We start from the raw sequence: 23535 nt of genomic DNA on the forward strand, positions 1-23535 counted from the left end.
GAAATGCTTCCTTCGAAAGTTTTTGATATAGTATTCATTTGACCTGGCAACAAACAGAATAGTTATAACATAATAATTTAAATACAGGCTATGATTGATAATCATTGTTCTAGCTACTATGTTCCTTGACGGCCTAAAGAAAGTAATAAGGTTCTTGTTTTTAAAAAATAATTAAATACATCATTCTTTCACTCATGTTCACAATGAAAATTGAAAGAATATATACATTTTTTGAAACATCAGTTTTTACTAAACTTGATTTGATGGTTCCGCTTCCGAAATACTGATTAGTTTAGCTCAGTTTCATCTTTAGAACAAAAAAGCAATATTTTGAAGAATTGACGAAGGAAACATATAAAAATGCACTTAATATAGATATAACTCATTTTAGAAACTTTTGTTTTTTAATATAAAATATTTGATAATATTTCAGCAGCGTTAAATAAAAAATCCCAAAATCGAAACACCGTAGTTACAGTTAACTGTATAAGTACTTGGGGACCACACTAGTGAACGACGAGTGTCGTGGTCACCTTTCGTCCTTTACTTACCTCTTCTGATAATTTTAATAGAAATGGCTTTTATGTCCCTTCGTTTATCGACTGTTGCTGTGAAGCAACTTTCACAAAAACTTCCAAAGGTAATTTCTTCCGAAAATCTCCATTTAGTTAGAACAAAATATTTATCTTTATTTGGAAAAAGTTTCTTTCCAACTGTTAAAGCGGGCGGCGTTTTACAGTTTGCGTTTATTTTCATATTTTAAATCAAAAACCTTACCTAGAATCAGAATATTTTTATGAATATTAAATTATTACATTGATATTGAAAGTAGATATTCATTTTATGCAGATTTAAATAGTTTGTTTATCTGTACAAGTGAAGCCTAATTGCAGTGGTATAACATTAATTTTTTGTTAAATAACAGAAAATGAAAAAAAAGCACTATATATACAAACAGTTTTTGAAATTTCACAATCAGAATTACATTGGAAATTCATTTTTAGTATAGCTTTTATTATTTATGAATTTTGTTTGTCCTTTAAAGATAGAGGGCATCTAATTTTATCTTGTGTATCTTTGCCTTTTAGTGATATCTCCATTAAAATTTCGGCCACTATTTATAAAATATAAAATACATGAGGGAAACTGAAAATATTGCTCTGCTAATTTAATCAAAACTTTCAAACCAGACATTTTTCAAGAATTGAAAATATTTTAGAATATAGCTAATTTTAAAATCAAGATTTTGATCATGAAGTTTACACCCAATGCTTATATTTCATAACTACATTTAATTTAAAGTGAATAGTTGAGAATTTGCAATATTCTGTTACTACCTTATTTTTAATATAATTGGAATCAAGAAGACTTTATAAGTATCGATATCTTTCTATAAATTAATTTATATATACATTGTTTACAAATATTGAAAAAATTACAGAACATCTAAAAAATTTGCCTAGAAATAAAAATATTTGATATGAATATAATACTTTCTATTAGTATTTCCTATTTTTAATTAGACTCTTTTGCCACTTGAAAAAAAAAGTCCTATTTCTATTAGGATTTGCAATTGGAAGTTTAAAAGGACCCATTTTAAGATAAGCAAATTCCAAACAGTGCTTTAAATCATTTCTGTGTCTTAAATTTTTTTTTTTCAGTTGAAAATTTTCATTTTTGGTAAAACATGCCGTCACTTAAATCTTTTAATGTTTATTAATTTCTGAAAATATATAATGGTATGTTTACAATTTTGGTCATTATGGGACAATTTTGATTAAAGACGGTGTATTTTTTCATAAATTTTTTTAGGATAAACAAAACTTATCTAAAAGAAAAAATATTGATATTTATTATTGTGAAGGAAAAGTGATGGCTAATATTTTTATAATTGTTGGCCTTCTCTTTTGATGTATTCTCAGAAACTTTGTCTTTATGTATGAAAGTATAGGATTTTTTACTGGCAGTTTCTTTTAATATATACATAATAGACTATTTTATTACTCATGTTAAGTTGGGACTAATATTTATAGGAAAAACAGTAAAGTGAGGTTTCAAATAAAATGCAAGATATAGTTTTTTCCATGAACTATACCATTCCATTAATTTTGCACTTAGGCAAAAAAAAAAAAAAAATCAGTTATGTATAGCACAGCTGATTGGTTAAATAAGATTTTGAATTTTGTGTGAAGTTTTGGAGCATTTAAAACATTGTGAAATTTTATGTGAATTAATGCTGTAAATTTTGTTAAAACAAAATTGGATCATTTATTCATATAAGAGAAAGAATTGTGCCCAAAGTATAAGCTTTTAATTTGTTGAAACTATTTAAATTCTTGAAAGTAAACAGATGCCTGATATTTTATGCCTAAAGGAAACTTGATTCATATACAAAGAGATATTTATCTTAGTAGTAGAAAAAGTTTTGTCTTGTCAAATGTTTTAGAAGATTAAATTTAAAATTCCTCTCTGCCATGTTAGAATTTATATTTTTCTAGTAGTCAGACTGTATTGAGAGTAAGGTTTTTATAATGGGAGAGTAAAATGGTTAGTTAAATCTTAATAGTTTAATGGCACATCAATCATGAGCAAAATATAAAAATTCTGTTGGTTACAAAATCTGTATTATTTGAAAGAGAAAGTTAGTCACTTTAGTTTTGATTTCAAGAAGTTTTCATTTTAATTTAAAGAAAAAAGTATAATTTATTCTCATAAAAAATATAATTTATACTAGGTCTTCAAGTCAATTAATTTGTTTTTTCATTTTCATTTTATTAACCATTCCCAAGAGTCTTTTGCAACCGTATCTACTTTTTAAAAAATAAATTTCGGAACTTTTATAGTATGTATAGACTTAATAAAATTTCACTCTAAGAAATTATAATACACTTACTTAAGTAGAAGAACTTGCTTAATTTTGATGCAGAAATACCAATATCGGACAATGCTGCAGTTGTAATCATATTTTCCTAAAACTATGTGGGAGGGTCATATATACTTCAAGATGCATCTCTTCAAGGATAAGATTTAATTGCATCAGAGTAATAAATATGGAAATACAATTCATTTTTTTTTTAAATTTTCATAAAGAAATTATTACTGAAAAAGAAGTATTTTAAATAAAATAAAAATCTGCATGCATCATAATTGAAAAAAAAAAAAGAATTAAGAGGTTGTAGTATATGTTTTTGAAGTTATACGAGAATATATAAAATTACATCTATGATTGCAATCCATTTCATTAGGGTTTTCTCAATTAGCAAAAATTATTTCTTTAGATGTGGTTTTAATCATAAATTTATATTTATCTTTAAGATATACATGGATAACTTCAGTATTTTTTTTTTTGTTGTTGTTTTTTAGATCACACCAAAAATATCACCATGCCTATCAAGATATTTAAGCACAAGCAAATCAATGGCTGCTTCTGGACCAGGCAAGTATAATTTATTTTCTGTTAATATTTAAAAAAATATTTTATATAGAATGGTGATATTAAAATATTTTTTTTATTCACCAATATAAATTAATTTTAAGTTTTGTTTTTCTATCTCGTATATTTGATTAATTTGTAACACATTATCAAACAAAATGCACTTAAAATATATAACATCAAGTAGATATAGTGATTTTTATACAAATATTAAAATTTAAACTTTAAATTATTTTATATGTAAATCAATTTTATACTTAGTGCAGTATATATAAGTTTGTGCTATAGATATTTTACAAGTATGTATCTACTGGGCTGGAAAAAGCTTTGTTTTTATTAATTATTCATCTATTAATTTAATTTCAGCATTTTATTAAATATATTTCAACAAACAATTAAATATCAAATCATCGTATATGCATTTTCTTACATAAAGTTTAATTCCTTTTCTTATAAGACATTTGGTTATTATAAAAATGCTTTAATTACAAAGTATAAGCTTTTTACCTTCTTATCTTTAAAATGTTTTTGAATTAACTTTTGCAGATTTTGTAAACATATGTTACTGAATCTTATCTGATTCAGACTGAAAATCTGTTTTAGGAAAAAGAAATTGGGTGAACTTCTGTTCATTCTGCTGTTGAAACAAAAAGAAACCTAATAAAATAGAATTCTTCTTTTAGGTGCAGCCGAAGTTTCCAGTATTTTAGAAGAACGCATCTTGGGCCATACTCCTACTGCTGAATTGGAAGAAACTGGTCGTGTCTTGTCCATTGGGGATGGTATTGCTCGTGTATATGGCTTGAAAAACATCCAGGCTGAAGAGATGGTGGAATTCTCTAGTGGTCTGAAGGTAAGATGTTTTTATTTGTTAAATTTCTATGAAATGAATTAAGTTTTTATTTTGAGAAACCTTGATAAACTTTTTGAAAACTTGATATACCAGTTCATCTTTTTTTCCCCCTGCTACTGTAAGTATTTAGGTTATAATGTTTTAGACAGGCAGTGATATTTAAACTTACTAGTTGGAGTGTTTTTTGCTTTTTAAGAGTTTTCTAATTAGTTATTGTAAATCTTTTTGACAGTTAAGGACAGTTACAGTCCCTAAACAATTTAGTTAGATTGATGTTTTACCTTAAAAATATGGTTATTAATAATATTTTATAACATAACAGTTTGAATCTTATTCTTGATCTTTTTTTTTTATTTTAAAACTCGTATAATGTTGCTGCTAAAGCCATATTATATATATATGGCATGTAATATATACTGCTTTTAAAGGACAAAGAAATAAAAGTTATGGAATTAAAAACTTTTTTATATTTTATCTATCTGAAATGCATATGCAATTTTAAGTAAAATTTTGTTTTAAATTTGTTGGGCGATTACTTTAGAGTTCATCACTGAAAAAAAAAATTACTTCATTATGTATTTATATATATAATTTCTTGTAAGTTATTACTGGATAAAACTTCTTTCATTTCAAACCCAGCAAATATTACCAATATAATATTTGAATTGCTGCATATCCTTCGTTGCAATTCAAATATTATATTATTGATACTTTATGATAATAGGTAATAATACCAAACTGTATGATAAATTCTGACTGTGAACTGATATTTCTAGTGTTTTAAGTATGTGGTTATTAGGCATTGTAATGTTGAAAATGAATTTGGTACAGCATAATGTAGTGATTTAATTTATAAGCATTATGTTATGTAAAAAATGTAGGATGGGCAGAAAATGTTTAAATCGCATATAAAATGTCTAAATTATATTGTTATTTTATATTGCAAATTATTCTAAATTTGATTTCTATGAAAAGTATTAAAGCTGCATACTTCAGTTCATTTGCATGAATGTTTTTTTATTATAAATTAAATATTTCTTTTGTAGGGTATGGCCTTGAACTTGGAACCTGACAATGTAGGTATTGTCGTATTTGGTAATGACAGGCTTATTAAAGAAGGTGATATTGTGAAGAGGACTGGGGCCATTGTAGATGTACCTGTTGGAGCAGAATTGCTTGGAAGAGTAGTAGATGCTTTAGGAAACCCTATTGATGGAAAAGTAAGCTTAATACTTCTCATGTGATTGTGTTTTTATGTTAATTTAATAGTTTTGTAAATAGATTTTTTTTTTTAAGTTCTTTAAAAATTGTATGTATGAACCTTTTAAGTTGGAAAATTTTATATAAATGAATGCTATTAAGAGTTGGAAAATTCCCACATACTTTTTCTTGAATTCTGAACATCTTTCTCAAATTATTTCACAAAGAAGTTCTAGTTTCAGATTCCTTTGTTTCACTTTTTATCTGAGTATTTTTCTTTCGTTGTTAGAACAAATTGTGATATTTACTTTGCTGATAACTAAAAACTTTTTCTCTGAGCTAATAATTTTAAGCATTCCCCCCCCCTCCCCCCGGTATGAATATTGCAGTTAGGAATATTGTAGAGCACTAGTAATTTTACCTTAAATGTTTATTCCTTGGCTATTTTGTAAAAGAAAGTTGATATAAAATGTTTGAAAAATATTTTAAATATTAAATTAATTTATTGTACATTATTAATTTAAAATTCAAATTTGTACTCAGATAAATTTAAATTGATATAATTTATCCAATATTAAAAATAAAATATTTCTAAATTCATCAGAGATTATATAAATTACTTTCTAACCACAGAAACAGCTTAAAACTAATTGTACTTTTTTTTATCTGATTGCCATTTATTATAAATAAGTATTCAGCATTGTTTTGATTTGATGTTATAGGGAGCCATTAATTGTTCAAGACGTGCTCGAGTAGGCGTAAAAGCTCCAGGTATCATTCCTCGAATTTCTGTGCGAGAGCCTATGTTGACAGGAGTCAAAGCTGTAGACAGTTTAGTACCAATTGGACGAGGACAGAGAGAATTGATTATTGGTGACAGGCAGACTGGGTTAGTTAACACTTTATTTATGTTTTCCTTATGTAAGCTATGAATTTTCCTAAGTGAAAGCATTGCAGAAAAATAATCTCTCTTTAATTTTATTTGTCTCTCTTTAATTTTATTTGAGGTTTAATAAATAAAAGGAAAGAAAAAACACATCAAACCTCCTAAAATGGGTTAAAAAATTTCAGAACCATAACCAAATATGCAAAAAAGAGAAAGAAAAAAAGAAACTTGCCAATTTAAATATAAAATAATTGAGTCGAATTAGACAATGTCTTAAAACTTTTCTTTGTTAAGTTGAAGATATCCATAGTGTAAATGTCATCAAGTAATAATACAGTTATTTTAATCATGTGAAATTCAATGTTGCTGACAAATTCTTCTTTTTTTGTATATACATTGAATGAAATTCAGTATTCTATTTTGTGTTAAATATACTTTAACCTTAGTATTATTATTTATTTTTTCTTATATTCAAACAACTCTCACTTAAAATTCTTTGCTTATTGTCATTCTGTACCTCAACTGAAATTCAAATTATAATTTTCTTAAATTTTCATGTTATGAATCATTATCTTGGATGACTCTTGAATGAATTTTTTAGTGTCTGTAAGACAAAATAAAGCTGTAAAAACTAAATTTGACTCATGAAAATAAGCTTGATGCATTTTTGAAGTTTTTATAATTATACATATGATTAAATTAAATTTCTACTAGTTGGCAAGTTTGCACAACTTTTCCTAACGGTGTGCGAAAACTATTTTTCTGTCTATAAGTAATTTTTTAATCTATTTCTCACTTTCATTCTCATTGAAATATATAAATAACATGCAAATTAATTTATATAATATGAAGCGCTATTATTTAAATGAAGCGCTCATATAATTTTTAAATATTTATACTATTATAAAAATTTGGCAATTTTGAAATTTTAATTGACTTTGATTGATTCATCTGAAATAAGTCAATTATAAATATAGATATGTTTTTAAATTTTGCAAAATAATGTATGTTTTTTTATTAAGAAATGTCAACCAAATTATCTCGGTTATTATTATTAAATGAGCCATGTGCCTTTAGGGTTTCTAGCAATTTCTGATGTTTTTTCCAAAGATTTGTTAGTTAAGAAATATTAACATGATTAATATATTAATATTTCATTAATTTTTAAAAACATTTCTAAATTTTTTAAATGATAAATGTTGTTAAGCATTTATGTAAACAAATATATATATTATATAAATATATATGTGTAGCAGAAATTTGGATGTCTCGTAACATTTTTCAGAAGTTTTAAAATTTTATAAATTATTCATTGAAAAAATATTAATGTAATGCATCATTTTTTTCTGAGCATTAGCTTTAATGTATTTCTACTTTGTTTACACTAAAGAGTTTTTTTTTAATTAAATTTTATGTGTGTATTTGATATTGTTTCAAACATATTACATGTATCACTGTGATGTTTAGTAATAAAAATTAAAGGTGGTGATTTTGCAGTTGGACATACAACATGGAAAATATTTCGTATATTTTGTCATTCTAATTTTGTCTTTGTTACTTTTAATGTTACATAGTTATAGCTTAGGAGGAAAAAAGGTTTTTATGTATAAAAGTTAAATAAAAGGGATAAATTTTATGAATAAGATGTGTTCAAATATTTTAAAAGAAATGTTATATAAACCACCATGACTGTACAAGCTGCAATTGTTGAGATATATTTTATAAAACAAAATTATAAGAAAAATATTGCAAGGGATGCAGTTCTATACAATTATTTATTGGTGTATAATATTTATAGAATTGCAAACAGCTTCTGAAATTTAATAATATCTTTTTAAAAACCTTAAAATAGACTTAATGAAAGCTGTCTTTAGTAGCAAACGTATTTTGTGCTGTAAAAACTAGATTTTAAATTTTTTTTTTGTATAGTTTTTAATTTTTTTAACTAATAGTATGTAATCTTGAAATGTATTTTAATCAGATTTCAAATTAAATGATTCATTCATGGAATTAGAATTCAATAAAATTTACTAGTTAATTGATGTTAATATTTAGATTTTGTACCATCAAATGAGAAGTAATAGAATATTTTCAAAACTTTGAAACATCAGAATGTGATTGAGAAATCAATCACAAAGTGCCAACTTTATCAACATGAAATGAATTGAGTTTAATAAAGATGTTAAAAATACTTACTGATGTTTTATTTTTATTTGATACTTTTCTGATGTTTTATTTTTATTTGAATCATAGGATCATTTATTTTTGAATAATATCTTTGCTTCATTTGCAGAAAAACTGCAATTGCTATTGATACCATTATTAATCAGAAGAGGTTTAATGATGGATCTGATGAAAAGAAAAAACTTTACTGTATTTATGTTGCTATTGGTCAAAAGAGAAGTACAGTTGCCCAAATCGTAAAGAGGCTCACTGATTCTGGTTTGTATAAGATATTTAATTTATACTAATTAAACTGCAAATTTTAAAGGGACATTTCTTTAATTTCTGCTTTTTTTTATAGATGCCATGAAGTACACAATCATTGTAGCTGCCACAGCTTCTGAAGCTGCCCCCTTGCAGTATCTTGCACCTTATTCTGGCTGTGCCATGGGTGAATATTTCCGAGACAATGGCATGCACGGCCTTATCATCTATGATGATTTATCAAAACAGGTAGTTACTTTTTCTTGGATTCGTTTTTAATGGAAAAATTCTTTTAGAAAAATAGAAATGTAGGAAACTTAGTTGATCTATGTAGAAAACTTAGTTGAGTTCTTTTTACAAGGCATTTAAGAAATTAATCTTTCAACAGTTTGCCATTTATATTTATCCACTTCTTAAATCAGAGTTGTAGTTGTAATTTAAATAAGGTTAGGATGCTCTGACTTGGAAGATATTGCTTTTTGTGTAAGAGGAAGTAGAGGATAAGGAAAAAAAAAATTGTTCACAATAGATTTTTTTTTTTTTTTTTTTACATCTAAAATGTATATTTAATATACATTCTTGAAATCACAATTCTTCACAATCTTGAAATAATGAAATGCCAACAAAAAACAATGTATATTTTGTAGCTATTATTTTATATTCTATTTTTTGATTAAACATTAATATAGTATACATTGTTCAATATAGTATACATTGTTCATTGTTAAGCTGTTAAATAATTTTAAAAATTGTTAAATTCAAATACCAAAATTAAATAATTTTTATTTAAGATCATAACATGAGTAAGTATTGCATATCGTAGATGAGCTGATGGCAAAACTACTACATCAGACATACAAGTGCATTTATTGAAAGTATGAAATAGGCAAATTGCAGATAAATATTTATTACTTCTGTTCAACTTCTTTGTATTTGTTATATATATATATTTCATATTCTAGACAGCATTGCTAGGAAATTTAATGTTATGAAGCAATAAGATCTGGCAAACTTTGATTTACATGTCTTCTAACTTATTGAAATTATTCAAATCTATTTCAATAAGTTTCTTTCGAAAAGATTCATAGCCCAAGCCAAATTAAAATTTGATGAAAATCGTGGGTTGCCAGAATCAATTCTTGTTAAAAATTTTATTCTTGCATTTAAATAGTTGTAATGTGTTTAATCTTTTCCTCCGGTGATTGTGTACTTTATTATTTTTATGAATTTTGAATATCATTCATATATATTTGAGAGAGAGGATACGACAAATATTGATTATATTGGAAGAATCTTATAATTTTAAAATTTTTTTCTCCCAATTATATTATAAAAGCAACACTAGAACAATATTGCAATTCTTTTATATTTATTTTAGGTTTAATTTTCTTAATAATGCAACTTTTAGTAAATTCTGTGAGATAATTTTGCTACAAAATTGGACCCGTTTGTGATGTTTCAACAAAAATGGGAACATAACACATTAAATTACTTTGTAGAAAAATATTTTGTAGGACTCTTTGATATATTATAATAATAGGCGTATAAAAAGCAGTTAAATTTTTACTGTAGATTTACGTGCAATCCTTTTTATAGCTTTGTCTTTCTTTGAAAACCATTTAAAAGTAGAAAAAAATATTTGTTCATCAATCTATAAAATTGTGTGCAAGAATAGAATAGAATTTTAAATATAAATTGGTATGATATTTTGTTTGTAAGAATTCTAATATTTTAAAAGTGTAATAGTTTTTAGAAATAGTTAATATAAACATCATAACTTATTTGCCACATAATTCTTACTTAAGTTATAATATAGTTACCTCTAGAAACTTATTTCATTTTTTTATTACTATTATAGGCTGTTGCCTACCGTCAAATGTCCCTTCTATTGAGGAGGCCCCCAGGTCGTGAAGCCTACCCAGGTGATGTCTTCTACCTCCACTCTCGTCTCCTGGAGAGAGCAGCCAAAATGAATGAAGCTTTCAAGGGTGGTTCTTTGACTGCCTTGCCTGTCATTGAGACCCAGGCTGGTGATGTGTCTGCTTACATTCCCACCAACGTAATTTCCATCACAGATGGACAGATTTTCTTGGAAACTGAGCTCTTCTACAAAGGTATTCGTCCTGCCATTAACGTCGGTCTCTCTGTCAGTAGAGTAGGATCTGCTGCTCAGACTAAGGCCATGAAACAGGTGGGTGCTATGCATTACATTGCATACTGCATTTATTATATTTAGATAGGCGGCTTGTTGATTTGCTTTGGCATATTACTATCTTTAGCTGGGTTTCAAATCATCAGATTTTTTTTTTTACATATAATCCTTAAATAATGCTTATTAAGCTTCTTTATTATTCCCATTCTCTCTTGATTTGTCTAGATTTGGTATTACTCTAATTCAGTAAAGGGGAAAATGTTACTGCAGCAAATATATATCTAATTATTCTTTCCATTAAATGCTCTATCAATGATTTTATGTTGCATGATTCTGAATTAGAATTACAAACATTTTGCAAAATGAATTGGAACAGATTCCATGTTTTAGTAAATGGCTTGTAGTTGATTGTTTAATGTTCTTTGAAAGAAGCATATACTTGTGACTCAACATGAAAATTTTGTTTGCTGTCTTCTATGGTTGTTGGAAACTATCAATTTAAATCCTTTTCAAGACAAATATTCATCTTTTGTATTTTGAATATGATTCAGTTCAAGTTACATATGAATCATCATCTTATTAATGGCTATATAATTTATTTTATGGTAAGTATGTATAAAAAAAATTGAAGAAAAAACATTCAAACTTAAAATACAGACTTAGTTTTATTAAAATTGTTTAATCATATGCTGTGGTTTCAGAATTGCTGCTTAAATATTATCTTTTTGATTTAATTGTATATTCCTGTAGATTGTAATTATTTTAAAGATCATACTTATAGTATAACTTAAAAGTCAACTATCATTTAGTCTCCCTATACTGTTTACAGGTAGCAGGTTCCATGAAATTGGAATTGGCTCAGTATCGTGAAGTGGCTGCTTTCGCTCAGTTTGGTTCCGATTTGGATGCTTCTACACAGCAATTGCTCAACAGAGGTGTGAGGCTGACAGAGTTGCTAAAACAAGGACAATATGGTAATTCATTTTCCTTTTACATTTTTGAAAATTTAGTGCTTCGTTATTTATAATGTTTGGAATGCAGCATTAACAAAGTTTATTGTAAATTCTCATGAAATATTACTATTTCTGTTCTAAATTTTAGTTCTGAGATCTGCTAAAATTCATTAATTTTCTGAATGTGTAAAGAAATTTATTTTTTATCAATTTATTACAAGTTTTAATAGATCAACCTTCTGTGAATTTGATTACATATGCTGTAATGATTCTTATCTTAAATATGCTTTACAGAAAATATTTTAACAAGACATGTGATAGAAAATATACAAAAAAAATTTCGGGGATTAATTTTAACCTATTGCAAATGGCAATAAAAATGGGCAGAATTCATATCCTCAAAGTATTTTTAAATAAATCCATTATAAATAGCTATCTTGTGCAATTCAGTGCATATTTAAATTTGGAAAGTTATTTTAAATTATATATTGATCATTTGACTTTTTGTAGAAAACTGAATTACTAATGTTCATGCTGAGGGATTTTTGAATGATTCAATTTAAGATCAGGAATTAAAAAAATCTCAAATCCTCAACCTTTTTTTTTTTTTTTTTTTTAATCTGTATCTGAGTAAAAAATTTATTAAAATTGCTTTATTATATATATATATATATATATATAATATCAGAAATATGAGCATATGGGCATGTTAACTGTAAATTCTGAGAATAATAAGAGCAAGCATGGCAACTTAAAATTTTACTCTCAGTAGTATATGCTTACTGAGAAATAATTTAAATTTTTAATTAAATAAAAATTACTTTAAATTTGCAATAAAAATAAACAAATAAAAATTATCTTTTTCTGCAATACCTCTAGAACATAACCCATATTTATATTTCAGAAATATTTCAAATAGCTATTTAGATAGATATTTGAGTTTTCATCTATTCACAAAAACAGGGGTACAAAGGAGTGACTAAATATTTCATCTTTTATTCTTCGCTATAAAACCAATCATTAAAAGAGAATTGTCGAGTGAATTAATTATGTAAATAAACAAATGCTTTAAATCCATTATTATCATTTAAAGTTGTTTTTTCAAACTTCTAATTTGTAATCTATTTCTTTTAGTTCCTATGGCTATTGAGGACCAAGTTGCTGTTATCTACACTGGTGTCCGTGGTTATTTGGACAAGTTGGACCCAGCTCGCATTGGTGCCTTCGAGAAAGCTTTCTTGCAGCACATCAAGAGCAGCCATCAAGATATTCTTAACACTATTGCTACAGAAGGACAGATTAGTGATGCAACTGATGCTAAATTAAAGAAAATAGTCACCGATTTCTTTGCTAGTTTCACAGCTTAATTTCATTATGAAATTGTTTAACTTAAATTCAAATAGACTTTTTTTATTAGGATGTACATGTTAAAAATAATGCCAGGTAGGATATACTTGCCAACCATTTTCATGCAAAATTCATAATATGTAATAGGTTGATTTTTCAAAGTTTACCCAAAAGTATTCTCTTTTTTGTAAAGAAGAAATAAAATGTTTCAGTTTTGTATGTGCTTCAGTTCATTCTAATTTTCATGTACAATGGTTGTTTCTATATCCTGCAATCCTGGGGAAAACTCACTATTGAATAAAGACACATTTTTTCTTTCTAGTTGAGTTTGTTTTTCTTAATTGATGTTTATCTGACATTTTTTTTTTTTTTTTTTTTTGTTGTTGGTGCTTTATTATGCTTTTTTTTTTTTTTTTTTTTTGCTACTTTTAAGTTTCATAATACACAATGTTTTGGTGAAATTAGTTGACATTTCTGGAGTATCTGGTAATAAACATCTTGATTGCTGTGGGCTCATATAAATTACATCACAAGAAATTCAGTGTAGCAGTTAATGTTAGACTCAATTCACTATATTATTATTTTAAGTAAATATTTTCTTACAAGGTTTTCGAGATAGTTTCTAATTGGGAGAAACTTGTTTTTTGAAGCTGATACACCAAAAATGTAATTTTTTTTAATGTCTATATGGGTGAGTGGGTTTAGTGCTTTTCTAGAAAATACTCTGCATTTTTTCTGTTTTAGTATTATTGAGTATATAAACTGAAAAAAAGCCTCTGAATTAAAAAAAAAATTACCCATGTAATATTTTTACAATATTAGTCAAAAGCATTAAAAAAAATTGAGTCCAATTTCATGAGTTATTTTGAGGAGAAATGACACTTTTTTACTTGTATAGGTCTCTATTGCGATGGAAAAATTAATATATTTTCAAGTACAACAGAAACCTTGATTATTCTACGGCTTTATCACTCAAGACTGTGGCAGAAAATATTTTTAATTTTAAAATATCATCGGTTAATTTTTTCAAAGAAAGACTTCAGAATCGATTTTCAGATTGTAAAGTCTTGTGAATGTTCATTACCGAAAAATAAACTTCTATAGCTTAAGAAGTAATTAAAAAAAATAGATAAAAATGAACATGTTTCATTCTTAAGTACCTCTACGGTGATATGAGCAATTTAATTGCATTGTCATACAAAAGAGTACTGCAAATGTCGCAAAAACTTCCATGTTATCGAGAGGAGAAAATTATTCCTTTGAAAACTTCCTTTAAGGAATCATAAGGAAAATGTAAAGGAAACCATGAAAATAGACATTTGAAAATTTTCTTATCAATGATTGAATTTGTTCAAATTTTAATACATGATTCGGCTTGGTAATTGGATTAGTTTTATAACTTCAAACAATTTTGGAAAATTTTATCAAAAGAGAAGTTACTATTTAAAATCCATGATTATCCCCAGTGATCTATTCCAGTCAGCTCAGAAGATAGATTACTGTGTTTAAAAGACAAGATATGTAATCATGCTCTATTGGCTTCAAACTTTTTATTTATCTTTTCATCTGACGTCAGTGTTGTAATGCTAAAATTTCTAGAATTGGCTGCTAGTTCAGTTGTAGCCCTTGTCATCTAAGTTCAAACTTATGAGGGCCTTCTGAATATGGTCCTAGTGTTGCTTTCAAACTGGACATTAATATAGCCAAACTTCTATTTTCATTCATCAATCTACCTACAAATTTATATTTGGTAAATATTTAACAGTTTGTTGGCATAAAATTAAAACAAACAAATAAATAAGAGCTGAATCCTAATATCTAGTAGTATGAAGGTGAAATTCTAATAGCTTATTGATACATTGTATATATCAGTCCTTAAACAAAGATGAGATTTTAGCTCCCATAAGAAAGATTAATTAGCACTATTTTTTAAGACAAAGTTTTAAGGATTAAAGAAAATGGTCAATTTATCAGATTTTTTTTTTTTTTTTTTCCCAATTTTCTTACATCTTTTGTTTTTTATACTAAATGAGATATAGTATTCTTACTATTATACAAGCATTGCTCATGATATGATGTTGTTGATGAAATCAAATCCTAACAGAATCTGTATTAGAGTTTGCCAACTACTGGATTTATTTAATTTTTTTAAAAAAATATTATATGAAAACTTGACCTGTAAATGTATTATCAGAACGTCCCCTATCTCTTACCATTCTATTTTCCGAGAAAATGAAATAATTCTACCCCACTTTATATTTTTTCTTTGTAGCAAAACATTGAATTCTCACATAAGTATTATACCAATTCAGAAATTCATTGTTTCTTATCAGTGCTCATGACTCCCAGATAAGTTATTGATGTTTAGTGAGAGATATACAAAATATATCTTGCCATTTTCAGGAAGAATTTTTTATATATATATATTTGACATTAAGTTCTATAATTAAGCAAGTTCCTTCGAGCTAACCTTTTGTTGGAGCTAAATTTTGAAATATTATTTTATTGCATCTTGGTTTTCAATACAATTTATATTTAAAAGTAGCAGAATATTGTCTTAAAATTTTTCACTTATTTAAACGTATAAATAATCCAAACTTGCGAGTTATTGCCAAACAGTGATTAATAAATATAGCAAGATTTTCTTTTCACATAAAGTATTCTTTAAGATAAATTTTTATGATTCTTGGTTTCCTATGTTCTAATTTGACCAAATATGCCAAATCATTCTTGTAGAGGACTTTTTTTTTTTTATTTATTTATTTGAGGGGGGGGGGAGAATCATTCTTTTTATATTGACTGAATCAAAGAAAAAGAAAATTATCCAACTCATCTAGAAAATAATTAAAAATCAATGAAATCATTTTAGCTTTAAATTAGAGAGAAATGTTCGAATAATCATCTCAAAAATGGGAATAAAATGTGGGAAGAAATTTTATTTATAAATTTTAGCTTTTTTTTAAATTTAATTTTTAAAAATTGCTTAAAACTTGGTATATATACATATAATATATATCGCTACAGACACTTCCGGGGTCCTTTTCTCAATATGTTGGTAGATGAAATAAACAGCCTTTCAGTAACAAACGACGACTTTTATTGAGCACGAAGACACTAATATAAAGACGATAGATATACAGCCGAGACGAACACAGGCAACATACAGCAGCACACTACAACAAACAGTAGCCCAAAGTAGTAATTACAACCACAGCACGCAAAGCGGCCAGACAGAATTCAGCAGGAGGGAATCTACGTAGTTCACTCTACGATCTTTCCGTCTGCATATCACCACTGTCTCCTCGCTTTAGCTGTATCGAATTGCCGACTCACTACTACACAACTGACTACTCCACACACGACTTGATGCTGCTTCCACAAATAAACACCAATGCTCGGCACACAGCTCAATTCAGCAATCGCTTGATCTTCATACAACGCTTGCTCTTCTTTGGACTGATCCAACTATTCGCCCTAGACTCTTTTCACGAATACGACTACGATTGACTTCAGCTTGAGACTTCCGGCCTTTTATAGTTCCCTGGAGGCGGGCAGGGAAGGTTCTGGACCAATAAAGCATATCTCGGTTCCTATTGTCTGAATTGCTAAAATTCTGGAAGTTTCCAGCAATATCTATTTTGTCGCCAAGTTCTGAGATTACTGACGCGACACCCGATCAGCACCCAGTAGAGCTGATCATTAAACGATTTTTAACGATATAATACAATTAATAAAATCTATATTATACGAACAATCACCCAAACTGACATAAAACATTAAATTAAAAAAAAAAATTTAGATTTGAATTTTAAAATCCAAACTTCGAGATGCATTACGACTATTTGTGTACCAAATTTCATGGTTGTAATCCGGTAGATTTGTTTGCACATCGCCGACAGGCAAACAAATTTACAAACGTTTCCTTTATAAATATAGATTATCACTTTCCGTCCTCTTCTTTCTTCATTGCTGAGCAGCGATGCTTGAAGCTTCTAAATTAGCTTGTATTTATTTGCAAATAATCTGTGCCGATTTACTAGGATGTTAACGTTGGTTAAATTTTTGAATTTAATTATGATTAGTATCATCTTGTAAACATATTTTATTTCACTGTAAGATAAAGAATTGCTACCATTTTTCTGAAGTCATTGATTTTACTTTTTTCTTTTGTTATTCTGCCTTATTTGGGAAATAAACTCTTTCAAGCAAATTTCGTTTTCAGTATTTTTCATTACAGCTCTTTATGTATGGATTTTTTTTTTTTTTTTATTGAAAAGAATAGGATAGGAGCCTTAATCTATATACTTATAATAAAGCTCAATGTGTGTGTGTGTGTTGACGCTCTACAGGCCAGGTCATTTGACATACAGCTACCAAATTTGGTACATCTATACCTTAGAGGTCGGGAATGTGCACCTGGAGTCCCTTTTTTTGAAATTTTAATTATTAATTAAAAACTAACTTTCCCGACAAAAAAATCTTCCATTTTCCCCACCGCCAAATGAGTAAGGGTTCAGTTTTTTTTTCTCCCAACAGTAATGAGGCTAGGGTTAACATTTTTCGGCCGATTATTTCAAACGATTCTGTCTATTTTCTTAATGTTTTATGCATTTAAAATTAAACATTGTTAATTAATCCATGTTTCAGATTCATTCTGAAGTACTTTTGAATTAAAATAACACAGAATAAAGGAAATTAAAAATGTATAATCTGCATAGCGTTACCCTAACTGGCGTAGAAATCACGCATTTGCGTTACTGTAACTGGCGAAGAAAATTCACGCATGCGCATTGTGTTCTGATTGTTGACATAACAACCATTATCAACGGATGATTTAAATTATTTTTAGGTTAGTTGCATGCTTTTGTCAGTAAATTGTGTTTATGTTAGTTATATATATTTTTGTATGTGCTTATAGTTTTAAGTACATCGTTTTTTAAGTATTTTTTTTAACCTGTTTTCAATGATTTAAATTATTTTTAGGTTAGTTGCATGCTTTTGTAATTAAATTGTATTTATGTTAGTTATATATTTTTTTGTATATGCTTATAGTTTCAAGTACATCGTTTTTTAAAGAGTTTTTTTAAACCTGTTTTCGACCGATTATTTTAAACGATTCATTTTTTTTTCTTAGTGTTTGATGCATTTAAAATTAAACATTGTTAATTAATCGATCTGTTCATGATGAATCTGAGAAAATTTTGTTGACAAATTCTTGAGATATTACATAAATTAAGAAAGATATTCCTTAGTGCCCATAAAGTTTAAACGCTCAGTGACTCTATTATCAGTAATCATATTATTAAAAAAAAATGCTTTGTTTCAGTAAAAAAATATTATTATATTAATTGCAGATTAATCATTTACACTTTAATTTAAAGCATAAATTCTACGAGGGGTAACAGAAAGTTAGAGAGATACATATCACGTTATGACTGAAGGCCTTTATAATATTATGAGTGAATTATATGACTATCAAAATTTGAAGTTTTAAAATATTTTGCTGAAGAATCTATTAAAGTCTGAATTGCGTAAAATATTTAATGGTACGACCGGAGTTTAACCCCCTGCTTGTTACAATTTTTAAAAATCGCCAACAATGGCCTTGCGAAATGTTCAAAAGAAAAGGAGCAGATGTTCGATTATAGTGCATAATAAAGATTGCCAGCTTTGGCGCGTTATCGCAACTTGGCGAAGAAGGGGGTTAAACTCCGGTTCAACCTATTTAATTATTAAAATTTAAACGAACATTAAGATTGGCGAACTGGCTAGTATTAAGTATTGCAGACTTTAAATTAGATTATTCTAAAATCGTTTAGGAATATTATATAAATTTATTAAAAACAATTTTTAAAAATACATTTTAAAAATTAAAGAGTGAAATTTTAATTGATTAAAGAGTGAAATTTAAAAAAATTTCCATTTTTTTTAAAATTTTCTAATAGATAATACATTAGAAATATTATGGGTGTCTGAAATAAATTTTCTGGAATTTATTAGCATGTTGCACCACTTTGAAGAATGAAAAATTAATTCATTTAATCGATTAATCGATAAAAAAAAGTTCTGGCAATATTAAAATAGTCTATTTTCGCCAAGAATTCACGTGTACAAAATTTCAAACCTAACTTATCAGATACCGAATCTGAAGAATAGATTGCAGAATTCCTTCTTTACTTATATGAAACAAATAAAACAATTAAAAATGTTTAAAAGCAGAAAATATGGATTTATATAATGAATGCTTGCAAAAAATGTTTCCCATCATACATCAATTTTTTCAAATGCACATGTATCGACATAAATATCCGAAATATATTTATATAAGTATATGGGGAGTGCAAATGCTTAATGTAATTCCCATTTTAGAACAGAAATTTAAAAATCATTATAATTCCTTGAATTAGATCATGAATTGTGTAGATTAAAATTTAAGATAAAAATTTTGAAAGCACTTTAATTTTTAAGTGTTTGTATTTTAAAGCAAAGATTACTTTGAAATGAATAAATAAATCAGAATAAATAAAATATAAAGAATAGAATCAATATTAAAATACTGTCATTTATAATATTGTCCTTTCGATTTATGTATTTCAACAATATGATCATTTTAATTGAAAAAATAAGACAAAAATCACCAATTAAAAGCTTCTGCAAATAATACATAGAAAATATATAATTAATTTCTGATATGGAATGTAAAATTTAAAAGCTGCATTTTCAAGACGGAATGGGGGGGGGGTAATAACCTTTCCTGTTAAAAGTCTCGTCAAATTAAAAGCATTTTACTGTAAGCAATTTCAAGTTCTTTGAGAAGTTTTATTTTTCTATCATTTATTGTAAGTGTTTCCTAAAATGAATTTTTATAATTCATTGTCTCTCAATCTTTTTGACTAAATCTCTCACTACTAAATACTGTATACTTTTTGGAAAAGAAAAATTTATGTTTTATTTAGAACTAGCCGCCTTTGGCGACCAGCCAGTTCGCCAATCTTAATGCTCGTTAAAATTTTAATAATTAAATATTTTATTTAATTCCTACTTTAACAGCTTCTTCATCAAAATAATTTAAAACTTCAAATTTTGAGAGTCATATAATTCACTCATAATATTATAAAGGCCTTCAGTCATAACGCAATATGTATCTCTCTAATTTTCTGTTAACTCCCGTAGAATTTATGCTTTAAATAAAAGTGGAAAGGATGAATCTGCAATTTATATAATAATATTTTTTCCTGAAACAAAGCATTTTTTTTAATAATATGATTTCTGAAAGCTGAGTCACTAAACATTTAAAACTTATGGGCACTAAGGAATATGTTTCTTAATTTTTGTAACAGCTCAAGAATTTGTCAACAAAATTTTCTCAGATTCGTCATGAGCAGATCGATTAACTAACAATGTTAATTTTAAATGCATTAAACACTAAGTAAATAAACAGAACCGTTTAAAATATTCGGTCGAAAATCGTGTAGAAAAAACTACTTAAAGAACAATGTACTTAAAACTATAAGCATATATAAAAAATATATAACTAACATAAATACAATTAAATTTCAAAAGCATACAACTCACCCATAAATAATTTAAATCAAAACGCATCCGTTGAAAATAGCTGTCAACAATCAGAACACAAGGCGCATGCGTGCATTTTCAACGCCAGTTATGGTAACGCAAATGCGTGCATTTTTCTACGCCAGTTGGGGTAACGCTATGCAGATTAGAATTTTATAATTTCCTTTATTCTGTTTTATTTTGATTCAAAAGTACTTCAGAATGAATCTGAAAGATCGATTCATTAACAATGTTTATTTTTAAATGCAACAAACATTAAGAAAATAAACAGAATCGTTTGAAATAATCGGCCGAAAAATGTTAAGCCTAAGCCTCATTAGCGTGGGAAAAAAACTGAAGCCTTATTCATTTGGCGGTGGGGAAATGAAGTCTTTTGGCGGGAAAGTTAGTTTTTAATTAATAATTAAAATTCTAATTCCAAATTTGAAAAAAAGGGACCCCAGGTGCACATTCCCGACCTCCAAGGTATACATGTACCAAATTTGGTAACTATAGATCAAATGGTCTGGCTTGTAGAGTGTCAACACACACACACACATTGAGCTTTATTATAAGTATAGATATAGATATAGATATAGACTTAAGGGCGTGTTGTTAAAAATGCAGGCAAGCTGCCACATGCATTCTGAAGAATAATTTGCTGTTCTTTGAGCGCACATATATTTTCTAACAAGGAATTCTATGTGAGACAAAAATAGAATCGGTCTTCATTCTTTCTCTTTTTAAAAATGATATTTCCTGGCTTGAGCACTGGAAAGTAATTTGTTAAAGATGTTTACGAAGGCAGTTGCGAGAAGTAAAATTGAGAAACAGAAATACGTGTTTTTTTAAACATTTTTTCCCCCTCTCAAATTTTAAGAAATGAACAAATGAATTTTAGAATGGTGTTTATAGAGAATGCAAAAATATCTCACAAATGCCCCACATTAATGACATTAGAAGAATTATTATTCATTAAATTCTTTTTTTTAATAAAGATTCTTTTAATGGATTTGTTTCGTAACGTATTCTTTCACTTAATTTCGTTTTCTTCTCTTAATTAACTAAAGCACTTTGTTGTATGCTAGAAAAATATTATTAAATTATTTCGATTTCAAACAAGAATGACTTAATTATGGTCTTATGGTTAATTAATCTTATATCTTAATTATGGTGTAAAAACTAGAATATTTTTTATTGAAAAGTCTTATGAAAACATCTGTATGCTTAAAATAATTAAGAAAACCAGAGACTAGTGCTCAAGTCCTAACCATTGATCCGATTCCGCTATTTTTTATTCACCCCTAGATATATCAGGGGTCGCCTGTCTCCCACTATCCTCCATTTTCCACAGGAATTTGATAAGAATTTGGTAAATGTACATTTTCTTTTTTTGGGGGGGGGGCACATGACAGAATCCTCAGCTCCAATCACTCTATAGATTACGCCAACTTTTTTTTCATTAAAAAAAATTCACACATACACAGCGTTAAAATACATTATCAATGGTTTCTTGCCCTAAACCGACCCCCATTTCCTTCTATTTTTGAGAGATACCACAAAATAAAACCTTGGCAGAGTCCCCAGCTTCAACAACCAGAGCGATTTCGCCGCTTTGCGCGTATACCGGACCGATCAGAATGCAATATGTTTATAGTACATAATTTAAAATAGAACGTTCATTTGGTGTGATACGATGCAGTTCATTAAAGTTGTTTGGCATTACTAAACTAATGTTATCAATATCTCGGCGAACAGATAATCGCCAAAGGCGGCTAGTTTTATATTTAAGACTAGTGAAAGAAAAAAGTGAAAGGATGGGTGAAAGTATGAAATTACTAGTTGCTATAATTTCTAAGCAGAAAGGAAATTTATTTTTAATTACAAAATTGTATGTTTAGCCCAGTGAGCAAACAAGTACCTTGCCCTCTTGGAGACTGACTTACAGAAGATTTTATAATTATTCGAAATGCTATATTAATATCAAAAAGCTATATTTATATCAAAGTCTTTATATATCTTTAGGAATGCAGTAATGGCTTCATTCATTGCTTTAGCACAAAATAATTTTTAAAATAATATATTTTTGAGTCGTTATTGAATTTTATAATAAACTGCCTGTTTTTGACGACAAGCTTATGCATCTAGAGTATTCGCTTTTCAGGCTATTAATATGGAAAAAGGCTATTAAAAAATGCCTCGTTATTTGACGAGACTGAAAATAGGAATTATTGAAATATAATGGCACATGGAAATCAAAAAAATGTATTTACTACAAACTAAAATGGAACTGAGAATCCTATTTCGAGGTTGATGTCCAAAAAAATCAATATTTTTATCTTAAATTTAACATTGGCAAAGGAACGCCATTGAATGTATTAATGGAAATGGGAAATTAACCTTGACTTTTATCATAAAAATAAAAACATCCTTACAGATTATGCCTCAAATTAAATTTAAAAAAAAAAATGTTAAATTTAAGAAAAACTGGTGCGGAAATGAAACTGCTATCCTTTTTATTGATAGCGGTGATTTTGATAGCGATAGATGATTTTTATATTAAAATTCAAATGATTAAAAAACTATCTTTATGTAAAAACAATATTTATTTATACTATATATAATAATATTATATAAAAACAATAATTTCTGTGATAACATTTCCAGAAGATATAAATAAAAGACATCAAAAACATTTTATTTTAAATTAATTTATATTTTAAATAATTT

The 23535-nt window shown here is 27.3% G+C and overlaps 1 protein-coding gene across 1 annotated transcript; it reads left to right on the forward strand.

The window, feature by feature from the left end:
* The first annotated feature begins 480 nt into the window (after positions 1 to 480).
* Positions 481 to 13572, forward strand: LOC129969138 (ATP synthase subunit alpha, mitochondrial-like). The gene is made up of 10 exons (XM_056083561.1): positions 481 to 640; positions 3364 to 3436; positions 4117 to 4286; positions 5333 to 5506; positions 6209 to 6375; positions 8666 to 8814; positions 8897 to 9048; positions 10658 to 10990; positions 11781 to 11925; positions 13039 to 13572. The coding sequence occupies exons 1-10, from the start codon at positions 575 to 577 to the stop codon at positions 13269 to 13271; spliced, it is 1662 nt and encodes a 553-aa protein (XP_055939536.1). The 5' UTR covers positions 481 to 574; the 3' UTR covers positions 13272 to 13572.
* The last annotated feature ends 9963 nt before the right edge of the window (positions 13573 to 23535 follow it).

The sequence above is a fragment of the Argiope bruennichi genome, chromosome 5 (genome assembly GCF_947563725.1).
Source record: "Argiope bruennichi chromosome 5, qqArgBrue1.1, whole genome shotgun sequence".
Lineage (NCBI taxonomy): Eukaryota > Metazoa > Arthropoda > Arachnida > Araneae > Araneidae > Argiope > Argiope bruennichi.